This window comes from Rhinichthys klamathensis, unplaced genomic scaffold (genome assembly GCF_029890125.1).
Source record: "Rhinichthys klamathensis goyatoka isolate OS25496 unplaced genomic scaffold, OSU_Roscu_1.1 h1tg000176l_1, whole genome shotgun sequence".
In the NCBI taxonomy this organism is placed as follows: Eukaryota; Metazoa; Chordata; class Actinopteri; order Cypriniformes; family Leuciscidae; genus Rhinichthys; species Rhinichthys klamathensis.
This window is the reverse complement of record NW_026606705.1, coordinates 9,819,951-9,846,768: the sequence shown is the minus strand read 5'-3', so window position 1 is coordinate 9,846,768 and position 26,818 is coordinate 9,819,951. Positions and strand designations below refer to the sequence as shown.

General features: G+C 35.7%; 1 protein-coding gene across 3 annotated transcripts in view; it reads left to right on the top strand.

The window, feature by feature from the left end:
- The window catches only part of gramd4a (GRAM domain containing 4a), a 60,238-nt gene extending 40,680 nt beyond the window's left edge, over positions 1-19,558 (top strand). Inside the window, exons 4-19 of one of the 3 annotated variants that reach the window (XM_056260390.1) lie at positions 2,594-2,655; positions 3,717-3,852; positions 5,861-5,886; positions 5,999-6,090; positions 6,851-6,942; positions 7,665-7,713; positions 7,820-7,891; positions 8,288-8,331; positions 8,631-8,740; positions 9,458-9,612; positions 9,822-9,839; positions 14,360-14,504; positions 14,692-14,785; positions 15,436-15,526; positions 16,778-16,846; positions 17,994-19,558. In XM_056260390.1, the coding sequence (XP_056116365.1) occupies positions 2,594-2,655; positions 3,717-3,852; positions 5,861-5,886; positions 5,999-6,090; positions 6,851-6,942; positions 7,665-7,713; positions 7,820-7,891; positions 8,288-8,331; positions 8,631-8,740; positions 9,458-9,612; positions 9,822-9,839; positions 14,360-14,504; positions 14,692-14,785; positions 15,436-15,526; positions 16,778-16,846; positions 17,994-18,092 (1,354 nt within the window). In that variant the 3' untranslated portion in view covers positions 18,093-19,558. The remainder of the gene's footprint in view (positions 1-2,593; positions 2,656-3,716; positions 3,853-5,860; positions 5,887-5,998; positions 6,091-6,850; positions 6,943-7,664; positions 7,714-7,819; positions 7,892-8,287; positions 8,332-8,630; positions 8,741-9,457; positions 9,613-9,821; positions 9,840-14,359; positions 14,505-14,691; positions 14,786-15,435; positions 15,527-16,777; positions 16,847-17,993) is intronic. The other 2 variants (XM_056260388.1, XM_056260389.1) reach the window with 2 other exon arrangements.
- The last annotated feature ends 7,260 nt before the right edge of the window (positions 19,559-26,818 follow it).

Below are 26,818 nucleotides of genomic sequence, written 5' to 3'. Positions count from 1 at the left end.
TGATTGGCGACACGTTAGGAAGAGAGGTTTCTGACCATTGACCTGCAAATATGTGTGGATGAGATTTTGACAAATCAAACGTTTTATATCATTTTAGCTTATACTAAAGTTCTCAAAATTGTGTGAGGCGGGAATGGCTGAACACAAAACAATTGAAACTTAAATAACCCTCTGGGGTCCTTCATTTCAGGGTCACACTCAGGGTCTTCGGGACCAAATGGTCCGGAAGGGTTTGATTCATATTTATTAAAAGAAAATCATATATATTTTTTTTTACTTGTTTTTTATAAAAAAATGTCTTTTATTTTTTGGTGTTTTGAGAAAATTTTATGATTTATAATTAATATTTATGCAATAATTATGACCCATTTTTTCCCATTGAATATAATATAATTTTTTTATAAATATGTTTTTTTTTTTTTTTTTTTTTTTAAAGCTGTATTTAATTTTAGAGTCAAGCCTAGGCCTCATGAAAACAAGTTTTGAAATGAGATGGATGCCATCTGCTGGACACACTGAGCATTTTTATCACGCAATAGCACATTTTTACCACTAGTGGATTTACAGCTCTCTGTAGAAAGGGTTCAGAATTCTTGTGAGTTTTGCACATCTTTGACAATTTTTTTCAGGTTGTTGATTTTAAAATATAATAACAGATTCTCAAAGACTATTTTTTGTCTTTTTTTTGTTTGTTTGTTTGGTTTAAATGGTAATTTGAACTGCCAGTTTTACTTTATAATACAGTCAAACCTGAACATTGCATTAGAAAGAGAACAAATGGAAAGCATTTTGTTACCCAATGTTTAATTCTAACTTATTTGATTCATTGATTTGATTTCACATATTTTCACATTTCTCTGTTACAGTTTCACATTACCCTATGTCTGTTTGTGTGTGTGAGTTTGTCTATTTTACAACCTTGATGGCTTACAGACTCATGCTTTCATTGCTGTGCACTTTATGTCTTACATTGATGAATAATTGCTTTTATTTCAGACATTTCCCAAAATTAGCTTTCATTTGTGTGTGTGTGTGAGTGTGTGTGTGTATGTGTGTGTGTCTGTTTTGCACTCTTGATGTTTTAGAGATTCACACCTTCACTGTTGAGTCCTTTTTTCTGCATCCTGGCTGATTTGTAGATTGTATGCAAAAAAAAAAAAACTCTGACAATTTCCCATTCATTTCCTATGGGGGTCATTTTTGACCAAAGAGCAGAAGTGTGACGACCACTTAGCATGCTTGGATCATGACCTCAATATTTTTTGTTTGTTCACATACCTAATACCATAAAAGTCACCTAGTTTCGTAACATTCCGATGAAGCTGTGATTTTTAAAAATTCAAAACATATTTATGTAATCTGAATTTATTAGTGTCTTTGTGTATAAAAGTGTGTGTGTGTATTAGTGTGTTTGTGTATAAAAGTGTGTGTGTGTGTGTGTGTGTGTGTGTGTGTGTGTGTGTGTGTGTGTGTGTGTGTGTGTGTGGATGTGTCTGTTTTGCACTCTTGATGTTTTATAGATTCCCCCCTTCACTGTTGTGTGCTTTTTTTCTGGATTGTGGCTGATTTGTTGATTGTACGCACAAAACAACTCTGTATTGTCACATTTTTGTCAATTTCCCATTCATTTCCTATGGCGGGTCCATTTGGACCCGAAGACCCTGAGTGTGACCATTTTTTTTACAACCACTTAGACTATTCAAATCCTGTCCCCAATTTTTTTGGGTGTTCATATACCAAGTACCAACAAAGTCACCAAATTTCGGACCATTCCGATGAAGCTATGATTTTACACATTTTTTTATTTAAATTCTTCGGGTCCATTTGGTCCGAAGAACCCCAGAGGGTTAATATATAAATATTAAATGTGTTTGCTTTTCGAAATATTAAAACCCTAATAGATTTCTAACTTCTTATCTGTACAATTCTTAAAATAACCAGAATATACCAAGTTTTATATAAACATTGCATCCTTATTTTTTCTAATTTGATTTAATTTAAATTTTATTTTTACACTGTTTTTTTGTGAATGTTGGCTTGTCATTGACCTTCATCGTATAATAATTTATATACTATTAGAGTGTTTATTCATATTTTGAATTTATTTTTATATTTTGAATTTTAATTTTAGGTTAAGTTTCATTTTATGTGCTTTTTATAAAAACTTTTGTTTAATGTTTCTATTTAGCTTTAATTTGATTTGATTTCAGCCAGTTTTAGTAGCTCAGCTTACACTTATTTTACTCTATTTCAGTTTTTAAGTATTTCATCTAAAATAAAAAATTCGATTTTATTTCAGCTTCATTTCAATAGTCAAAAATGATTTTTTTTTTCAGAGTTTTACTTTTGTTAATAAGGACAATTATTGCAGACTCCTTGACTCAAGTTGGTTAAAAGTCATTGCAAAAATAGCTCAGAAAAGTATGGTTAGGTCTATGAAAACATAATTTGTTTGCAGATGCCACTTGCTTTGACATTCTGACATTTTGACAATTTGACATGTGTCATAGAAGTACATATTTATAGTCATTTTTTTTTTTATGGAAGTTTTGTATGAACTGAAAGTTAATGTAGTTTGTGTTTCCTGGTGCAGGTGTGAAGATTCTCCACCTCAGCTTCCACGGAAACAGCAGCCACCTGCAGCTAATGGCACAGGTAACACAACCCACAATGTTATGACATTAAGCGTACGTTTACACGAGAACAATGTACTTAAAATGTAAACATGTTTTTTTCGTGTACAAACGGCAATAATACCTGTTCGAAAACATCTAAAAATTCATCCAGGCCAGTAGTTGGCGATATTACTTTGTAAAGTTAATAACTAATGATCGTTGCGACGGAAGTGAATCAATTAAAACTAACTTTAGCTGGAAAATAACTTCATTCTAGAGCTGTCATAAAGCCAAAACAATCTCTGTCACTTTAATTTCCTATTATCACTGTTAAGCAGCTTTGGAACAATCTAGATCGTTAAAAGCGCTATATAAATGAAGATGACTTGACTTGACTAAAGAATTTATGCGCCTATAGACTGAACATGTAATGTCACTGTTTTCGCAAATTCATGTTTTTGTAGTTTACATGGAGACTCTACAATTTAACATTGGACTTTGAAACCCGTTTTCAAAAAAAATATATAAAAGTTGTTAAATCTAATAAATCTTGTTTTACGCTTTCTGCGTTTTTTTTTTTTGTCATGTATGACTATTGTACATCTCTTGTCATACATAATATGGTAAATGTAGTATCCTAATTATTAAAGTCCCCTTGTAGTCAATAATTTTTTCCCTTAAAACTCATCTTTGATCACCAAAATGACCTATATAAAAAAAAGTACACCCTTGCCTCATTTAGTATACGCCGTTCTATGAATATTCAAATTAGCCCCGCCTCCACTCACTCACACTCAGCTCAGAGATCCACTCGTTGACGATCACTCGTTGACGTGATTGGTTACAAGGTAGTTTGTGACATCAGAAACTCCAGCGATTTCAAACCGCGTTTTGGTTTCTGAAATCTCTGCTCCAGGAAGCTTTCAGCTGTTATTTTAGGCACTTGTCTAAATTTGTAGACCAACTAGGCCAGATCGACCGCTTTTGTTTGAGGGAGGAAATGAGAATGTAGAGCACAAGCTCCCTGACTCTCAGGATTCAGATTAATAGAGCTTTGTTTGTGGCCTCTGAATGAAGTATATCTCTAAACTCTCACTGTAGACAAACAGCAGAAGGAGACGGTGTGTTCGCGGCTGCAGAGTTGGCTGTATGATCGGTTTGGGGTTTACATCGAGGATTTTCGCTTCCAGCCTGAGGAGAACACAGTTGAGGCTGAGGAGCCACTAAGTGCTAAAAGGTCAGTGAAGAAATATCACCTGTGGAACATTATATTACTCTTTACAGGTTTGGAAGAAGTGTTCATCATACCTGCCAACTTTTGAGTTTTGCTCGGCGTGAGATTTGTTGACGGGGGGGTAGAGACGAGTGAGATTTGTTGACTGGGGGGGGGGGGCTTGGGGGGGGGTGGTAGAGACGAGTGAGATTTGTTGACGGAGGGGGGGGGGCGGTCTCGCTCGCGCAAGGTCTCTCGCTCGCTCTACGCGGTTTGGAGCACAATCTCTGTCTCGCATGCACGTTCGCTCTAGATAACGGGAGATTTTTAACGAATTTGCGGTATAACTAGTCGATCACGAGTGGCTCAACAGGTAGATATATAGATAAACTCATCTTACAGGCATTTGACCGCCCGGGTTGACACTTCAGCGTGAGAAATCGGGAGTGTGGCGTGTGAGCGTGTGAAACCAATCAAATGCGGGTGTCTCACGGCCAATGCGTGAGAGTTGGCAGCTATGTGTTCATTCTTGTGAAACTAAAATATTCTGCTCTGTTATCATTTCCCATAGTTCTTCTTTCTCTGTCCGGTAACGTTTTATTGTAAACATCTGCCCCCCTGTGGTCAGGATGCTTTTAGTCAGAATAGGCCAAGTATAGTGGCAAAGAGGAGATCCATCAACTGACATAAAATTAAACTTTTACTTTCAAAATTTTAAAAATAAAAGTTTTCTAACACATGTTCTCCTCTGATTCTATCAAATTATGTACTTATCAAAGGGTTAGTGTTAGGTTTTACCATGCCAATGCTTGGTCGTCTAATCTTTGGTGGTCCAGTTCTTCAAAATTTGGCCCAATTTTGAAGAGCTGGTCTCCTTTTTCTTATACTGTAATTATAATTAGAGCTTAACTCATTTTTGAACCTGTTTTGTGCTAATAATTTGTTGCAATTAAAAACAATACAGTCTAGTCTGCTTGTAAAGGTTTTTGAGGTTTTTATGTTTGGGGGTTGTTGGTTTACGTCTTTTATTTTTAATAACCAAGACAGTTATGATGAGTTTTCAAAATAAAAGACAAATACATAGCAAAACCTCTTCACAAAACCCTTACAAACATGCTGTGTACAGCCTTGTTACTGGAATTTTCCATGTATATACGCTGAACTGAAACTAGTGAAGCAGGACTCAACAAGTTACAATTATAATAATAAATATAGCTGCGAGCAATTATCGGGGTTCATGACCTTTATGACATGGGTGCTGATGGGGTCTAGGCTGACTCAAAATTTAGGGATTGGTCCTCTGCTGCCATCTAGTGGTTAGAGTGGCAATTACAGGGAATTTCCCATTATAATCATAGGAACATTGTCATTCTTCATCTTTTTAACTGTTATAGAAGCACCTATTGCCAGATCTGCATGCTTGATATGTCACACGTGCTCACCTATTTTCATGAAGTTCTGAGTTTACAATTAGGAGTTATAGGCGTTTGCGTGCACTTGGCCACACCCATTTTCTTAATTACCTTGTTATAGCTAACCAAAGGGTAAAGGTTTTTTTTTTGAACCCTTAATACGAAGAAGAATCCAGTTTGTTCAGAACTTCAAAATTTTTAGAGCTTCCTCACTTTTTAATCCACTTGGTTTATATCATACAGACAGTTATTTCGAAACCACCTGAGAATCTGTGAGGTTTTGTGGTTTGTGGAGTTCTGGATCTGATGTCCAGTCAATGCATGTACCTGCGTCAATTATACATGAGGCTATTGAGTCCATGTCCCCTCAGGGATCAATGGAGTACATCTATCTGTCTCTGAAGAGAGGTATTGAGTGTGTGCTGCCCACATCTGTCTGCTTTCATTGATTTACACAGTTTAAGTGTCACTTTGCTATAAAAATACAAGACAGGCTGTGGTTGGTGGAAGAAATTAGTGATGTTAGCTGAAGGCAAGGTAACTTGTCCCCCGCTGTGTGTGCCATTGATATGAATGATATCTCAAACTGTGTCTGAATTAAACTGCTTTTTTTTTTTCAGATTAACTGAAAATATGCGACGACTTAGTAAGTCTATTTTTGCCGTTGTTTTTGTTGATGTACTTCATAGTTTCACAAAAAGCTCTTTTGCTTAGACTTTTCAGCTTTACTTGTTTATCTTTTTATTTTATTTTTCTAGAACGGGGTGCCAGACCGGTAACAAATTTCTTACGGAATCTTTCCGCCTTATCCAACTGGCACTCAGTATATACGTCAGCAATTGCCTTCATCGTGAGTGGCCTTCATCAGTTTTCTATGTTTACAGTTACACATATATACTGTACATATTACACATATACATTTATTTTAGACACAAATAAGTTACGGTAACGCTTTATTTTACAGTGTCCTTGTTACATAGTAATAACAGTAAATTATGCATAATTACATGCAACTAACCCCTGAACCAAACTCTAATCCTACCCTAACCCTATAGTAAGTACATGTAGTTGCTTAATATTACTCAGTACTTAAATATATAATCACACTGTTACAATGACACCTTAAAATAAAGTGTAACCCTTTATTTTAAGGTGTCCTTGCTACAGTGTAATTATACATTTAAGTACTGAGGAATATTAATTAACATGTACTTACTATAAGGTTATGGTTAAGATTAGTGTTTGTTTTAGGGTTAGTTGCATGTAATTAATTATGCATATTTACTGGTATTACTATGGTAAGTACATGCAACATGTAACAAAGAAACTAAGTTTGCTCTATTTAGTAATAACTGTAAATTATGCATAATTACATGCAACTAATTCTAAACCAACCCCTATTCCTAACCCTATAGTAAGTACATGTAGTCCATTCATATTTCTCAGTACTTAAATATATAATTACAGTGTTACAGGGACACCTTATAATTAAGTATAACTGAAATTAAAATAAAGTGTTACCAAATGTTTTACTTACAAAATCTTTACTTGCTCATTAAATTGCTCATCAAGGGGACAGCCATGTAATGTGTGTTGTGTTTTTGTCACAGATTTATATGAATGCAGCATGGCATGGCTGGGCTATTCCTTTGTTTCTATTCTTAGCCATTCTGAGGTTGTCGTTGAACTACCTCATCGCCAGGTAAAACGTTTGCTTTTTCACTAGAATGGCTTTGAAAGGTTTAGGGTTCAATTAAAAATGTTACCTAGATTTAACTTAAATTTATATGTTGTTGTGTATTGGCTGAAATTGCCAATTGTAAGAATTTCTATACTACCAAAAGATCAGTAGTCAACTTGGGCCTCGTGTCAGCATATTTGTGCACTCAGGCAGTCATTATCACTGTACATGTACTGCACATGCAGTCACTGTATATTAATAAACATACATACAGTATACGTGTATGTATACAGTGCTGGTCAGAATTATTTGCCCCCTTGGTAAATATGATCAAAGATGACTGTAGAAAATAAATCTGCATTGTTAATCCTTTAGATTTTTACTCATTTTTTTTTAAATAAATTAAAAAAAAAAAAGTAAAAATCTAACCTTTTAACAAACGAGGTTGCAAAAAGTATTTAATAAAAGGGGGTAAATAATTGTTCCCAACGTGTTTTGGAGAAAAACATTTTTTTCATAATGTGATTTTCCCCCCACTTTCAATTATTTTACTTCAATAAAAGGTTAGATTTTTGCTCTTTTTTTTAAAATATATATATCAAAAGGATAAACAATGCAGATTTATTTTCTTACAGCCATCTTTGATCATATTTACCAAGGGGGCAAATAATTCTGACCAGCACTGTATATACGTGTTCATGTAACGCAAACAAATCGATTTAATGTTGTTGTTTTTTCTATAGAGGATGGAGAATTCAGTGGAGTATTGTGCCTGAAGTTTCTGAACCTGTGGTAGGAATGTTTTTTTCCAGGGTGTATGTTTGCATGTCAGTGACTTTTATTTTTATATTGGGCATATTAAAATTTTCTTCCTTGTGTTTTTTTTTTCTTCTTTTAGGAACCTCCAAAAGAAGACCTGACTGTGTCTGAAAAGTTTCAGTTAGTTCTCGACGTCGCACAAAAAGCACAGGTATCCACTTTACAGGCTGGTACACATGAACGCTTTTATTTTGTACATTTTCATTTAACAATTAAAGCTGTCCATAGCATTTATATTATTGGTCAAAAGTTTGGACACACTCCTAATCTCGAAATCTTTTTGATCAGAAGGCTTCTTTTATGTATACATTTATTTACAAAACAATAAATAAAATAAAAAAAATTGTATATGAGTGAGTTTGTAATAGTGATTGTGAAGGAAAAGCAGCCAATAGTTGTTAAGCATAGATGGAAATTACTGTAAAATGGTTTATTTCATAGTTTTTGAGGACTTTTATTCTATAATGTGAAATTGTCTTATGAAATTGTGATTTGAAATTTTATGGACATGTCTCTCAAATTTCATGTCGTGTGTATTTTTCTGCAGAATCTTTTTGGTAAGATGTCAGATGTTTTGGAGAAAATCAAAAAGTAAGTAGCTCTTTGACTTTTATTGTAGGACTACGGGCTCCTTAAAGGGACATGGTAATGGAAACATATAAGATGGCTGAAAACATTATCAATGTGCTTTTGCGTTCCCTTGCAAAACTTTTAGCGTTTTCCCTAAAAACTTCACAAACAAATGTGAAATTCTTCCATAATATTTCAAGGGTATTGTGAGTTTCACAGGTGAACGCAAAAACTCTGTACAGGGAAAGTGAAAATGAGCTCATGACCTGAAGGAAATTAATGAATGTTTCTCCATGTTTGTATGTGTTTGTGTACATCAGTTTGTTTATGTGGGTTCAGCCTGAGATCACTCAGAAGTTGTACATCGCTCTGTGGGTGGCCTTCATCTCCTCCTGCGTCCTGCCATACAAGCTGATGGGCTTTATGATCGGTGAGAATCAGTATTCATAACCCCACATATGTACATAAACACCCCATACACACTAATAACACTGCCATTCTGAATGGCTCAGTGTTGCTTTCATGTGAAACACAGACATGTCTCTTGTGCAACAGCATATTTAAAGTCCCCCCGTAGTCATTTTATCCCTTAAAACTCACATTTGATCACAAAAATGACACATTTAAGCGTTTTTTCCTTGAAAACAAAAATAGTCATGCCTTAAAATATCTTGAATGTAACTCTACACCCTTGCCTCATTTAGTCTACACGGTAGACGACTTAAATAATGGCTGCTGAAAATGTAGCTTTTCCATCACAACTGTTTCCTATTTTAATATAGTTTATAATTATTTTAAATTATAACCATTTTTTCCCACAATATTAGTTCTTTTATTGTATTTTTGATCAAATAAAAGGAAGCCTTATAAGAAATACCCTTTAAAAACATTAAATAATCTCACAGACTTTTGAATGGTAGAGTACATTTATACATATATAAATACATTTTAATTTTTCTTTTTGTCCATTATATTTAGTACAGACGAGCATTCTGTGAAATTACGTGTGTTTTCACCTTGTTCCATTCAATTAAAGTTAATTTGATTCAAAAGAATGAACTAAATCTTGCAAAATAGAAGTTTTTGTGCTGAAATGCAGTTGTTTTTTTCTCATTCTCACGGTGTGTGTATGTGTCTCCCCTGGTAGGGCTTTACGCAGGCATCAAGTTCTTTATTATAGACTTCCTTTTTAAGAGCTGCCCGAAACTCCGAGACAAATACGACACTCCGTTCATCATGTGGAACAACCTGCCCACGGACCCTCAGCTGAAAGAGCGCAGCAATGCCACTGTGTCTCGACGGGTGAGACCGAAAGAGACAATGTCATACTCGTACCTGGTTGTTTTTCACATTTAAAATGTCATACCTATTTGAAACATTTTTTTTCAGAGTGTCAGGCACTGTAAATATGTGCGTATGAGAGTGATGGGTGTTGCCTCGTAAGGGAATCATCATCAGTATAGAGTCACTGACATGACGATCACATATAATCTGTTGTCTTTCTCTCTCAGCTGTCTGGGTGTGAGAAGGTAGGGACTGTGGTGTGCTTCTACGAGCACCTGTGTGTGTGTGTGTGTGTGTGTGTGTGTGATCAAACCAGCTGACCTTACTTTCTTTACCTGTGTGTGTTTGGATCTAGATGCACCTTGTGATATGAATTTTTGTCTGTGGCCAAATGGATCAAAATGGCCACTTAGTCTCAGTGGCCCAATTACCTTAATCTCAACTAACTTAACTCTTATTTCACAGAGAAATGTTCAGGTCATATTTCACCACAAAATCAAAAGAAAAAAAAAATATATAGATATATATATTTTTTTAGGACCAGGCTTTTATTTAATTTATTTCATATTTAGTTCACGCTATTGTAAAAAAAAAAAAAAAAACTATTCTTTTTATTGTAATGCCAAAATGCAGAGTCCCTATTGGTGGTGTGAAAAAATGAGATGGGGGGGGGGGGGGGGGGGGAACATAATTATTTTCCCCATTATCATGGCTCTGTACTATGGAAGCTTGTTTCCGCCACAGAATAAAACATTTTAAAAGATAATTGCAACTTTTTATCTCACAATTGCGTGTTTACATCTGGGAATTCAGACTTTATTTCTTACAATTGCGAGATATAAAGTCAGAATTGCGTGTTATATAACGCCATAATTGTGAGATATAAACTTGCCATTCTGACTTTTTTTCTCACAATTGCGAGTTTATATCTCGCAATTCTGACTTTATAACACGCAATTGCGACTTTATATCTCGCAATTCTGACATCTTTTCTCAGAATTGTGAGATATAAAGTCGCAATTACGTGTTATAAAGTCAAACTCTAAGGAAAAAAGGACTGACTTTTCCTTTGCGAGATATAAACATGCAATTTAGAGAGAAAAAAAGAGTCACAATTGTAAGATAAAAAGTCGCAAAAACCTTTTCAATTGTTTTATTCTGTGGCGGAAACAAGCTTCTATACTGTACATTACCCTAATCCTTAAAAACAAATTCTCTAACTACAATAAAAAAAGTAATTCTCATTACTCTAATGTGATAGAATCACATTCTAATCACTATAATGAAAAAATCCTGTTCTCATTACTATAACAAAAGCATTCTCATTAGTGTCATGCAAAAAGATTATATAATCTTTTGTGTTACAGTAATAGGAATGAGATTTTTGTTTGCCTTATGGTAATGAGAATGTGTCATTTATTGTCATGAAAGTTATGTCACAATGCAAATCTTAACGGTCTTAAAAATAGTCTATTTTCTTCATCCAAAATATAATTATGTGGTGTAATATCAGATGGGCATTTCTTGCTCTCTGCAGAATTGGCTCTTTATTTAAAATCTGATATAAAATACCATTGACTGATCTACTGAAAGTATTTAATATTAATGATTTTGCTTGATGTAATCTAATGTAGCTATTGCATATTAATGTAATGTTTACAGCTAATGTGCCATTTTGAATCCATTTTCACAGGCTATTTGATGGGTTTGCTCTGTGTGTGTGTGTGTGTGCATAGATAGAAAAGGATTGCTTTGAGTAGTTTCCACCAGTGTTATTTTAGTATCAGGGAGATACTATTATATTGTTTTTGTTAACAGTTTGAATTATTAATATTATTAGTTATATTAGTCTTAGTAATCTTGTGCGTTTTTGTCATTTTTATTATTTTTTTATGTCTATATCATTTTTTTGCTTCGGTTTTAGTTATTTAAACTAAATGAAAATGAGAAATGTTTCCTTGGAAACTAGCTGAAATACAATTTAATTGTATTCGTTATATACTATTTTATTTGATGTCTGTATATTTTTTTCATGGTTTTAGTCAACTACACTAACACTGGTTTACACATCAATGTGTAGTTTGGGTTCTTAGAAGTAGATCATTAGATCATTAGAGGTAGAAATAGTTGAATGTTTGCCTTTAGGACAATGAAATTAAGTATTTTGACTGTGTTGTTGGGAATCTGTACAGAGAACATACTACGTGTCCTTGAGAATGAGCTCAATGGCGGTTGCTAACATTAAAGGTGCTCTATGTAACTTTTAGCGGCCTCTAGTGGTGATGTTTCAGATTGCAACCAAATTTCGCTCGTGCTCGAACTCATAGACAATACCGTCTATTACGCAAATATCTCGGCGAATACTAGACGGATTCGGCGAGCACCGAGCTCGTTGGGACCATCTAGTCGAGCTGAAAAGAACCATTTACAAGTTCCGTAGTTTTTGGTGGTGTTTTCGCGGAGATATTAGCAGAAAACAATCGGGCGCGCTGCAAAATTGCGGACGCCGGTGACGTCACGATCTCAGAAGAAAATCGCTCGTATCTCTGGAACGCAAAGACCCAGAGAGCTCAAATTCGGGGGAGGAGGTCCCAGGGGAACCCTTGCCCGAACGCTAGAGTGGCGGGCCTCGGGGATGCCCCCTACCGGATCGCCGTTCGCTGGGACCCCCGATTTCGAACGGCTATAACTCGGGGAGCCGGGCGAGTTGGACCTCGGGGGTGGGCTCGTTCGAAAGGCCCCGTCCAGCACTACGAACGATTAGAGTCTTGGGAATATTGATCAAAGATTGACTGAGATATAAGCCGAAAAACGTGCGCCTTTAACCGGACGTAACTCCCTGACCGTCTACTGTATATAAGGAGAGAGGCTCGGGAGCGCACATGCACATCACATCCGTTGGATTTCGCGGTAAATCCGACCCGGAGACTTCACATAGAAATAGGAATACTGGCCTTCAGAGGTAATAGCAAAACTCAACAAGTGGATCATTTTAATGTGTGATTACAACCCCTTCACACACAGGCAATAAAAAAAGGATTCATTTTAGTAGAAAAGTTACATAGAGCACCTTTAATAATAATAATAATAATAATAATAATGCGTTACATTTATATAGTGCTTTTATAGGTACTCAAAGCGCTTTTACATATGGAAGGGGGAATCTCCTCAACCACCACCAATGCCTTTACCTTTACCACAACCATTACCTTTAACCTTCTCTCAAAACTTCATTACACTGACTTCCTTACACCCACATGAACTCATTTCATGTTGACTTTCGCTGCGTTCACGCCATGTCGTAATTACGAGATGACAACACATGACTTCCCACTCGGAGTTGTCCTCGGACTCGGAATTGTGTTTCTATGGCAACACTATCAATCTGCAAATCGGAGCTCTCAGAAAAATCCTAGTTTACAAATTGCAATTATGAGTTCTACGAGGACGTGAACACTTTTTGCAAGTCGTAATCTCATAATTACGGTAATTACGACATGCCGTGAACGCACTTTGTATTGTTTTGAGCTTAAAGTCAACATGAAATCAAAATGAAACCTGTTTTCTTCCCTAATACATATTAAAAGTGAGGCATAATTCACGGCTAGCTGTGTATTAAACCATTTTAATACACGGCATGGAGGCAAAGAACCACCCGACGCGAAGGGAAGCATTCAAATCGTTTAATACACTGCTAGCCGTTAATTATTCCACTTATACCATGGTCATTTGCCAGAATTGACAAGTTAAAGCTGTCATTGATGTTTGCAGCGCTAAATTTGACTGGAAGGGTTAAAATGGTGGTTAATTTCGTCAGCTACGGCTCCTTAGATATAGCATTCTGTCCGCTTTAAATCTGACACAGAGATAAAGTAGTGCGGCAAGGTTCAAATTATTTGATTGAATGATAGTATTTATTTGAATTAATTTGCCTATTAATAAGAGAGAGAGAGAGAGAGAGAGAGAGAGAGAGAGAGAGAGAGAGAGAGAGAGAGAGAGAGAGAGAGAGAGAGAGAGAGAGAGAGAGAGAGAGAGAGAGAGAGAGAGAGAGAAAGAGAGATGCGTGGCTGTGCAGAGTCTCTCTACTAGCAATGAAGCTGTGAGTTGAATTACTTCAAAAACAGCGACGTTTACAACCTCCTTGCTGAGTAATATAATGTAGTGATTCAGTAGCGAAGGTTAATTACTAATAAAAGTTACGGGATAGCGTTGATAATAAGCGCAATAGTACAGCGCAATCTCTGATTTCTGTGTGCGAGTCAGTGACATCCCAGACAGCAACATAGTGTCGGCCCAGATCCGTGCCACATCTTGTACATGTGGATTCAACGCGTACCGGATGTGGGCCGGATCTGGGCCGACACTATGATGCTGTCTGGGATACATGTGTGTACGTGTGCTTCAATAAAAAGCAGCGCATTGATATAGAATGGTGATTAAACTGACACGGCACTATCTGTGCATTAAACGGTTTTACTGCACACCTTCCAGCCAATCAGAATTGAGTATTCAAGCAAACCATGGTATAATTGCTATTGTGAGTGATTGATTAGTGCATGTTTTTCCAGAAGAGAGAAAAAAATTGTTCACCCCCTCAAACACCTATCCTTTATAAATATAAATATCATAAATACCAGAAATATGTCACAATATGTAAGTAAAATGTTTTTTTTTAATTTTTTTTTTTATATATAATAGCTAAAAGTATTAGTTAATGCAAGCTATTTATTTGAGTTGTTACAAAACCCCTCTCTTTTATGTTAAGATTCAGCCAGTGGTCTCACGGAGCAGTTTAGCCACCGTCCCAGCCGGAGTGACCCGAGAGGAAGAGCCTGGCCGTTCACACAACACAAAGAAAGGAGCATTCCATGAGATCTTCAACCTACCCGAGAATGAGAGACCTCTGCCGGGTGAGACCTCTCGTAGACTTGGTTCTTGTCTTATGAGACTCCGCATCCTGAAAAAAAAAAAAGTACTTGAAACCTAAATTGACAAAACCAAAACAGGCTTGAGTTGGACATGCCAAACAGATTTTAATTTGTCCACTTGTGTACAACCAAGTGATTTAGTAGTGGGTTTTTTTGTGTTTTTTTTCAGTGTGTGAGAATGGATGGAGATGCTGTCTGATAAACAGAGACAGGAAGATGCCCACTGACTACATTCGCAACGGGATGCTCTACGTCACTGAGAAGTAAGACACATTTGGTCAGTGGTGTTGGGGAAAGTTATTAGTTGCTTATTTGTAGAGTTGGATTGGATCATCGAAGGTCAGCAGCAAAAGACATTGGTTAATAAAGTGAGATTAAATACATAAAGTATATTTGTATTATTTAACATGTTTAATTATTGCAGGTTTGCCTAATATTCTGAGTTTGCATTTCAATGTTTCTATTCATTTTGAGGAATACTGAATGTTTTTGTGCAAGTGAAATGAGTAAATTCAAGCTCACATTTAGTCTAGAACTACAATAACCATCATGTTCACACACACACACACACAGGCCTCTGCCCTTCTCTCAACATGGGGAGAGGAGAGCTGTCAGTCAATACATGAAAATCAAAGTAACTTGCGTTACTCATTTAAAAAAAAGTAACTGGAATTTTGTTGCAAATTTAAAAGTAATGTGTTACTTGAAAAAAGTAATCTGATTACATTCGTAACTGCATTACTTGTAATGCTTTACCGCCAACAACTGTTGCTTAGTATCTGATTGCTGAGCACAGCAATATTCTTCTAATATAGAAGAATTCAATATTCTTCTATTCTTGAGAGGCACCATAGAATCAACATGTACATTAATGCAGTAACATTATAATTACAAATGGCTGTCCATCCATCAGCTACCTGTGTTTTGAGAGCTCCAGCTCAAGATCGGGGTCTTCAAAGAAGAACAAAGTCATTAAACTGGTGGACATCACAGATATCCAGAAGGTATGTGCACAGTGTTATTTCTAACTATAAAGTCATTGAAATCAAGCTGAAACAAAGTAAAATATAAATATTACATGAAAAAACTTACTATTAGAAATGTTGCCTTGGCAGCTAACTGAAATAAATGAGACTATTTCAGCTTTTGTTAATAAACTTAATGGATCTTTGACTATTTATGCTTCATGCACTTTCTTGAAAGTGATGTGCACTATGAACTTTGCATCACACAGCAGTGGGTGGCAGCAATCCATCACTGGCTGCACATGAAAACTGCATTTTCATTTAAGTATTTGTGGAATTATTTCAAAATTACTAAAAGCAATTTCAGATTTTCTAAATTGTAATGTCACACAACTATCATGCAATTGTAATTATTATAAAAATTGATTTGCAAATATTCCGATTTATTTTGCAATCAGAACAAAAAACGTAAGACTCAAGTTATTTACACACATTTTCTCATACCTTCAATGGATAGTTCGCCAAAAAATTTAAATTATTATAATTAAAAATCGGGGCAAAAGTGGTGTAGTGTATAACACTGAACAATGGCAAACTCAAATTTGAATTCTGCAATTTCCATGATGAAGAAGTTTATACGAATGAACACGTCTGATGCAGAGCTGGTTACTAGATTTGACAAAGTTTGTAAGGTTTACCACATCAGATTTTCAAAACGTATTCAGTTCTTTAAGTGAAATTTTAGTGGAATGAAAAAATGATTGGATTGTAGGAAGTTGGGCATTGCTAACTAAATGGAGACCGTTCTGAATGGTAGTTTGCAGTCAGTTGTGAAGGGATATTTAGTCTAAAATGTATGTAGTCTACGCCGAAACACACAACATGATGAGAACAGACGACGTTTCGAGGGGGAGGGGAGGTTAACTGTTTGTTTTTTCTCAGAGTTTAAAAGAAATTAGTTTGTTGTTGTTGGTCACATGTCATTCAGACAATCGTTTTCTTGAGTAACTTAATGGTTCAAAGCTGCAAAGTGGAACCAAAGTGAGCTATACTCTATTCATTATCCTTTTTTTCCCCCCATAGTAGAACATTTTGAGGAATTCCCAGACAGCAACATAGTGTCGGCCCAAATCCGGCCCACATCTGGTACACGTGGAATCCACATACCAAATTATGTCCTGGATCTGGGCCGGCACTATGTTGCTGTCTGGGTTGTTACCATTATCATGGTTAATGTTGATTGCAAATCGCTTACTGTTACAATAACACTTTCTTTTCTTTTTTTCACAGTATAAAGTTTTATCAGTTCTGCCTGGGTCTGGAATGGGCATTTCTATTGCCACACCGTCAACACAGAAGGTAGTCAAGTCAAATATATGTGTATAGCGCTTCACAATACACATTGTTTCAAAGCAGAAAATCATGATGCTAATATTTATAATATCTTAATACCTTAGAGCCGTATTTAGCAGATTAGAGCTGGGCGATAATAGTTAAAATTTTGCAATGGTACAAGCAATCAAACAGTTGAGATTTGCTTATATATCCTACTTTATTTAAAGAGCTGGATGATAATATAGTTGAATTTTGTGACGATATAAACAATCACGCAGTTGCGAGTTGGATATACCTTAAATACGTCCTGCTTAACTCTTTCCCCGCCAAAAAAAAAAGGTTGCCAGCCACCAGCATTTTTTTTTTTTAGCATTTTCACAAAATGTTCATGGCCCCCAGAATATTTTATTGTATAAATATCTGAACGTGCAAAAGAATAGAGCCTCTGCTTTTAAACAAACAAACACGTTTTATTCTACCTTCCATATGCATCCTTATGCATTCTTTTTTTTTCCTCCGATTTATAAAGTCCAATTCTAAGGAAAAAAAGTCTGACTTTTTTTCTCGCAATTGCGAATTTATATCTCACAATTCTGACTTAACACACAACTGCGACTTTATATCACGCAATTCTGACTTTATAACTCGCAATTACGACTTTATATCACGCAATTCTGACTTTATAACACGCAATTCTGACTTTATAACTCGCAATTACGACTTTATATCACGCAATTCTGACTTTATAACACGCAATTCTGACTTTATAACTCGCAAATACGACTTTATATCACGCAATTGTGAGAAAAAAATTCTGAACTGTGAGATAAAAAGTCGCAATTACCTTTTTATTTTATTTTTATTCTGTGGCGGAAACAAGCTTCCATACATGTGCTATCGCTTGTTTCTGCTTCTTCTTCTTCACATGTCTTTTGATCAGGAGATTCAGTACTCTTTCAGAAGATGCGTAATAGCGCCCCCTACCGCATAACAGTGAAAACACGGAAAGCTAGAAATTTCCGTCAATGGCGGAATAAGAGTTAAAAGCCATTTAATGTCTTTTTTTTACAGCGACATCACCCTCATTGAAATAATAAAAGTGTCTGTCTTGTTGCTTTGATGAATAATTGAGTAAAGTCTGACAGTGAATCGTTTTATCTTGTTCTCGCAGCCACTGGTCTTTGGTGCCATGATACACAGAGACGAGGCCTTTGAGACGATCTTTACCCAGTACATGAAGATCATGACCACAGCCAACCCTGAGACATAACTCAACCTTTTATCCTTTCTGGAGGATATCTCGTTTGGAAAAAAAAACAAGTATGGGACCAGCATTTCCTGTCTGGTTAACTTTAATTGACCGTCATTCGGATGATTGTAGGCTTGAGACGTGACCAGCGGGAGATTTTAGCGAGCTGACATTCCAGCGAGAGAGTTCTGCATCTCAAAGAAAGAGACTTTTCCCCAACCGGAGGGATGCGGGCCGGCTTCTCGTCATGCGACTGTGACCTTTTTTTTTTTCGGCTTTCAAAAGATGAGCACACTGATCCGACTTTTCGTGTTTTGTACTCATCTGTCAAGGATTCAGATTTCATGTCTGGTTTTTAACCTGGAAGATGTTAATTGCGTAAACACTGCAAGAATTCATTTTCTCAATCAGTATTTTTGTTTAAAACTTAATTCAAGATATGTGTCTTGTTTTCTTACACAAATTTGCTTCACAAGTAAATTTGTCTTTTAACTAAATTTAGATATTTTGTACTGGAAAACAAGACAAAAATACTGATAAATATGAAAAAGAAAAAAAAAGTGTATTCACACTTTAGGCGTTTTGCAGCAACAAATCGACAGGAAGTCATTCATTTGTAATGCGAGTTGGCGAATTAAGGCGCCGTACAGGTAGTTGATATGTCTTGTGCACTATATTCATTGCATCTTTCAAATCTCAAAAAGATGACTTTTTATTTTTAAAAGTTATGAGGCTGGTAATAGTTCAACTTTGCTCACTTTGGCAACAGCCGCTGTTGCTCGAGTTGCTAGAAATCGACAGCTTTCATTGAAAATGACTTGTGGTTGCTTTGTCACTGCAAATCACTGTCAGTGCAAATGACCTTTCAGACTGATACAAAAAAAAAAAACGCCTTTATTTTTTACATTTGTTTACATTGTTGCTGTGTGCGCACAACACAGTCGCACTCAAACTCACTTAAATCTCACCTCTCAGCAAAGTGTGCTTCATGTCTTTTTAGCAGAACATTTTCCCAAACTTAACTTTGGGGAAAGTGTAGTTTCGAAATGGTTTCAAATGGCCTTTCTTCAAAATGGTTGTAATGTCGTAGCTAATCGATTGGTTTGCTTACGCTTGAAAACGCTAGTTAGAAATGAAAGGTGTCAAACGTCGCACTTTATTTTTCAGTATGTGTACTAACCGTGTACTCATACAAGAAAGGACTGAGTAATATAAGGCAACTGCTTGGATTTAATATTAAGGTTAAGTTTAGTACTAGAACAGGACTGTCAAATAAAGTGCTATCGGATTTTTTACCAAGTATTTCATGTATTTATGTCTTACAGATGAACACCGGTTACTTGTTAACGTTTTGTCACTTTAAACCGTTACTAAATGAAGTTAAATTCAGATTTACAGCAAAGTAGATGTTCACAGAACCTGTTCATAAAGCGACTATAGTATAAGTCTTTGGGTGAATCTCACAAAAAAAAAATTCCGATCATATTTCACCTCAAAATAAAAAAATATAACGTGTCAATGAAAATAATGTATAAAATAATATATATGTGTGTGTGTATGCATTTGTATATATATATATATATATATATATATATATATATATATATATATATATATATATATATATGTGTGTGTGTGTGTATATATATATATATTAGGGCTGTCAAATGATTAATCGCGATTAATCGCAACCAAAATAAAAGTTTGATTTTACATAATATATGTGGGTGCACTGTGTATAATTATTTTATATATATAAATACACACACATGCTTGTATATATTTAAGAAATATTTTCATGTATATACTGTATATATATATATATATATATATATATATATATATATATATATATATATATATATAATTTTTATTATATATAAATATAAATATTTTATATATAAATAATATTTTTTTCTTAAATATACATGCATGTGTGTGTATTTATATATATATACAAAATAATTATACACAGTGCACCCACATATATTATGTAAACACAAACTTTTATTTTGGATGCGATTAATCACGATTAATCATTTGACAGCCCTAATATATATATATATATATATATATATATACACACACACATGTGTATGTATATATATTATATATATATGTGTGTGTGTGTGTGTGTGTGTGTGTGTGTGTGTGTGTGTGTGTGTGTGTGTGTGTGTGTGTGTGTGTGTGTGTGTGTGTGTGTATGCATATGTATATATATATATGTGTATGTATGTGTATATATATATATATATATATATATATATATATATATATATATATATATATAACTTGAGACAGTTTCCTCCACAAATTCTCAATAACAATGCAAAAATAAATTGCATAAAGTAAATTATACTTAACATTTGTGTTACAAATGCACTTTATTATTCAATTAATCAAGTTTATTTGTTTGTTATGAATGAGATGTCTTTTTCGCATCAAGAAAAAGTCACATTGAGAAAAAAGGTCAAATATGACTTGTGCATTTCAGTTTTTGTGAGATTCACCCCTTCACACACATCTCGAACAGCCACTATAAAGTATAACTTTTAATTAACATTGTTATTTCAGATCAGTTCGCGTATAAAATGTTGAAAAAAGCATCACATCTGCTCGATGCCGTAGTGGTAAATTCAATGCGACGCGAAGAGCCTGTAACGTTGCAATTTACCGTAATAAGTTCCATCCCGCAATATAAGAGAACCCGAAAAGAAGGAGTTTTTATTGTACAATATAAGTGGGCCAAACGTTTTGTCGCTCTACCCTAAACTGAAGAGGTTGTTTGCACAGATATACTACCAACATTTTAATAAGTAGCAGATTTGTATTCGTATCTAATACATTCCAAAGATCGTCATTTTAGGAGAAAATACTGTTCATACTCTGTCTTCCCTTACTTCTGTTAGTTTACTCACATTTTTGAGGGACTGTTGAATGTTTTTCAGCTCCCAAAGATGAATCTGTGTATTTTACCAAAGGCCATCCTGCAAAGTTCAGCTCCAACCCTTATGAAACAAGCCTGGACCAGCTAAACAATGTGTTCAAGGTATAACAGGTAAGTGTGTTGGAGCTGGGTTGGAACTGAAGTCTGCGGGAAGGTTGTCTCCCAGACAGCAACATAGTGGCGGCCCGGATCCGGCCCACATCTGGTACGCGTTGAATCCACATGTGCCAGATGTGGGCTGACACTATGTTGCTGTCTGGGATACCCCCTGCCAACCCTAGAGCTTTTGGAAGTGTCCCGCAATGAATCGGGTAACCAATAGTTTTGCCAAATGTTGTTTCTTTAAACTGCTCATTGTCTGTCTCAAACTGATGTTTACACAAAGCTGGGTTAAAATCCAGTCCAGACCAGTTTGATCCCTGCTAACCAGCCCAGCCCAGGGGCGTGAAAACTGGTATAATATCATTTCTGGTCTTTTTTTTTTTTTTTTTTTCTTATTATGGTATTGACCACAAATGCTTTTAGAAAATGTATCAGCACTAATAAACTTATTATGAATATACTGTATTAATACAGCATATATGAGTGAATTTCACAAAAAAATGGTCAAGAACACCCCCAGGGACTGGATTCAGGAAGTTACGTTCTTAAGATTCTAAGAAGTTCGTAAGAATGTTCCTAAGTGCAATTCTTGAAAAATTCTTAAGTTCTCAAATATTTTTTTAAGAACATCTTTTTTTTTCTTAAAGGGATAGTTCACCCAAAAAAATTTAATTGTATAATCTTTGTATAAACTCACCCTCAAGTTGTTCCAACCCTGTATGGATTTCTTTCTTCTGAAACACAAAAGAAGATATTTTGAAGAATGTCAGAAACCAAACAGTTGAGCTCCGTTGACTTCCATAGTTTTTTTTTTTTCAACCTATGGAAAGTCAATGATTGTCTTAAGAACAATCTTAAGAAGAAAAAAAGATAAGAACATTCTTTAGAAAATATTTTGGTACAATATATTCTTATATATTTTTTTTCTAAAGTTAGAAAATAGCAGAACAATTTTATTCTTAAGAATGTTTCGTGAATCCGGCCCTAGGTTATATTTCGCTCAAAATTCTGAAAGACAACATTTCCCGAAATTCTCGAATTCAAAAATCTCTATATGTCGTGGCCACGAATTACTTTTACTAATTTGTTCCCTCTTTCTAAGTAAATCGTCTGCACATGGTAATAATTCATTCCCTTGTTTAACTAAATTGTGCCCACGTTGTAATCATTTGTTCCCTTGTTTTAGTTAAATCAAAACGAGGGAACGAATGAGTTCAACGTGATTTTTTTAATTCATGGCCATGATTTAACTAAAACAAGTCAGCAAATTCTTGGCCACCATTATATATATATATATATATATATATATAATGTAATTTCGTATATTTTTAAGTATTTATCATGGTTATATTTATTGTACTGCCTTAAATTTATGCTGATTTTAATTTTTAAAACATGTGTCCAGGTCACATGCTCATTTCCATCTGCCAAATTCTAATTACTGTAATGCAGCAAAAAAAAAAAATTGCTTTACGGTAATGAGAATTTGGGGATACTTAATTTCACAAAACAAAAACCCTTTTCTTTATGCAAAATATAAATTTCTTATTTTTTCTTTTGATTTTGTGGTGAAAAATGACATGGACTTGTTTGTGAGATTCACACACACACACACTCATGCTAAAAGAAACACAGTTTACATTAAAACGCTGTGTTGGGCTGTTTAACTAAGCACCAAAAGTCACTGTGTATCTGGAGGTGCTCAAGTTGGAATTTTCACGTGGCACTATTTGATAAAGTGTTTGTTAACTGTGTAAATGTTTGCTATTTTCATAATAATTTCACTGCAAAATAACAGAGTTCATCTGACAGATGTGAATTGTTGTTATTATTTGTTATGCGTGTGTGTGTGTTTTTTCCCTGGCTGTCTGAAGACAAATGATTAAAAATGAATTTATATACAAAAATAGAGTAATATAAGAAATCTTCTGTTCTGATTTGAATACAACAATGTGTATTGTTAAATCATAATGTGTTGTACACGTTTTTTTTTTTTTTTAATTTAAGTAAATTAATGAATTGTAAAGACTTATATGTGTCTGTCTATTTAAAAAAATATATATGTTCGCAATGATTTTGAGCTAAAAGCCTCCCATATGACAACATGAATTTGTTGTCATGTTGTTAAACAAATTAGCCAAATTCGGATTCAAGGATTCAACACCTGCCGGATCCGGATCTGGGATGCCTCTTCTTTGCAGTTAATTGAATCATTCTGTCAGAAACAAAAGAGGGACTACAACAGCTCCTCGACATCATAGAGTCACCATTCAGTCAAACATGGGCTCTTCAAATTAACCTAGCATTAACAAAAAATAATGATTTTTTCCTAAATAGATTCAGGTGTAGGGAAAATAAAGAGTCCTCCAACACTTTGCTTTTATTCAATTACATTTTGAGGTGAACTTATTCAAGACCTCTTGACCAGCTGGCACTACCTGCTATCTGCCACTAGACGGCACTGGGGTGAAGGGATTGAAGACACCAGATGGACATGTAGGAAATATATGCGACCTGTAAATCACGTGATACGGCTGGATCAACCAATAAATGCTTTGTGGTGGTTTTAAAAGGCTCTGTGGAGCGTGTAATAGGCTACACATAATCACAAACGTTATTTCCAGCAGAGGTTCAAGTCCCCAATTATTATCATCAAGTGCCTACAGCAGAGTCCTATTAATGTGCAAGAAAGGTTCTCGATGTCTGGGCTGTGCCTTCATGGAGGAATTTCCATCCATTTCAAGACATTCTGGCTGTCAATCTGTATTTACTTCAATCTTCACAAGACCACGGACATTCACATCTTTTAGGCCGCATTCCAAGTTGAAAAGCAACTTATATTTGTTTTTGTTTACTATTATGTTTAACTACATGATGCGCTAGTTTATTGATTATCTCAGACACAGGGGGAAATACGAATGATTACATTATACTGTAAAGAGTCAGTAGCTGTAACTGAAAACATGAAAACCATACTGAACTTTTGGAGAATCTTTAGAGAATGATAGTGTGTAATGACCATGTCTATTAAATGAAAGAAGTTTTCAAAATGTAAAATAATTATCATTAAAATAGTCCATGTTCCTCATCCTTGCTGCGGAAAAAAAATGCATAAACCAGCCTTTTCTTTGTACTCGGGTATAAATATTTTTGTTGAATTTTTACTTTCACTTCACGACAAAAAATAGATCACGTTACTTTTTCTACGCTACATTTCCCTGGAACCTTTTTGTTACATTTGCGACTGCAAATCATAAACATAACAGAAAGAAAATCTTTGCTGATCGATCATAGCGATCCATGTAGTTCACACATTCATTTTTGATCAAGTTTCGCAAATAAATGAATGAAGAATTTCGCGAATTACGACTCACGAGATCCGTAAAAAAAACTCAATCCGTGCCGGTCAGTCAGTAATAATCGCCAAAAAGCATGGCATGTGCGTCTTTACACGCACTAAAGTAACGCGACGAAAACTGACGCCTTACACGACCAGAATGTGCGTGTCTACGCGTTCAAAAGAAACACGTACAAAATTGCCGCGTTAACGCGGACAAACAGTGCGTGTTGACGCGGTCAAATTTCACGCGTTTCGTTTAAAGACTATTGGCCCCGATCGCGTTTCATATATTTCACGCGTGAAATACGTGTTAAAATTCACGTGGTTCCGGCGCTCATGGCCTTCGATAGACCCCGATCGCGTTCCATCTATCAGAACTGACATTTGGAAGACAAAAATATTATTTATTTATTTTTCATTTGTCCTTTTATTTATTTATTTTACAAGTTTTTAGAAAAGGCCCAGTGAATATACCATGAGAAAGACACCAAAAAAGAGGGACAGTTTTGTAGTATTCCGTGTATTAGTTTGTGCAGTGAATTCTGTGAAGGTCTATCCATGCATGCATGTATAATGTCAGTTAGACATTTGCGTGCAAAATAGCCTATGATACAGAAGGATTTATAGAATTATGCATTTCTTCTAATGAGCTATTTTAAACTTGTCGAGTCAATTTCCATAAAGCTCTCAAATAAATGGCATTGGCTTGAATGAGTGACGTTTGGTGTCAATGACGGGGGACACGGTGCATTTTCAGTGTATAATGACTAGAAACTTTCAAAAGCTGATGATGGAGGCAGAGTATTTTTGGCAAGCGCGGCGTCTGTCGCTTTTGACAGGGCAGTTTGTAAACGGTGAGAGATGTGGCGATTCTGTGACGCTCCAGATCCATCATGATCCATCGGAGAGTAGACTAGATGATCAGAGAGTGGAGAGCAGAGGTCGAGCGATATGAGAGGAAGAGGAAAGGACGTGACAGAGAGTTTGGGCCATCTCTGGAGGCCAATAACGGGTGCACAGATTGATGCAGGGCTGTTGAATGATGTGGCAATCATCATCTATGTGGCAGAGGTGACCCTGCTATTGCATTAGGAGGCCATGCCATAGTCATTTGACAACTTGTGAGTCACCCATATTTTATTGGCAAATGTTAAAAGTGGTACAGCAGCACAGGGACATGACCATAAGCAATCATTCTCTCAAAACTGACTTCTGTCCCTGTGCTGGACAGAATATCCATATGAACTGATGCACAACACTTTATAACATTTGATAAGAGGCTGGAAATATAAGAATCATGCTAGTAAAAGCATGGCCCCACATGGTAACATAAATACCATGTTCATTATAATAATCTCTCTAACTCTCTATTTTTCTTTCTTCCTCTCAGTCAAGTCATGAAGGGTGAATGTTGAGACAGACTGAGTAAATCTCTCCACTGATTGGTTCATTATCTCACTGTCACCTCACGCCTTGTACTGAAGGTTACTTATGAATAAATGAATCGGATTCTGACATTAGCTCATCCTCCCCGTTTCCAGAATTAATTCCACTGTTGATTTCGATCTGGGAATAAATCCATTGCTTTCACGTTCTCGGTGGCGGCTTTAAGCCGATGCTGTCTGCATTGTCAATTGCTAATGAGCTAGCATACTGTTTACCCGTCATGGGCGCTGCACTGCTGCACATGGGGTGACGGCTGCCTGTTTTTAATGATCTTATGTGCCATACGCATCAGAGGCAAGGGACCACTGGGCTCTTATCGACAGATGTTTAAGTCGAAACAGAAACACAAGACACAGCTGTTAGCAGTTGTGGAGAAAGAGCTGCTAAACTTCTATCAGACATTCACCTTTTCCTGGCCTTTTAGTGTCTGTTAGATGGATTGTACTTTTATATTTTCAAACATCCATTTTTCATAGTTTGTTGTCATATTGTTTAAAGATGGTTATTTGGTTTAAAAGATATACGACTTGTTGCATAAGAATAGATAGACAAACAATTGACTATAAATAAATGAAATGTGCCAATCAGACCAAACTATACCATTTTAATGTCATTTTCGGGTCACTATATCTTTTTGCGTTTAAGCCATGGTGGACACTTTGGCTTTTTATATATATATATATACACTCACCGGCCACTTTATTAGGTACCCCATGCTAGTAACGGGTTGGACCCCCTTTTGCCTTCAGAACTGCCTCAATTCTTCGTGGCATAGATTCAACAAGGTGCTGGAAGCATTCCTCAGGGAGTTTGGTCCATATTGACATGATGGCATCACACAGTTGCCGCAGATTTGTCGGCTGCACATCCATGATGCGAATCTCCCATTCCACCACATCCCAAAGATGCTCT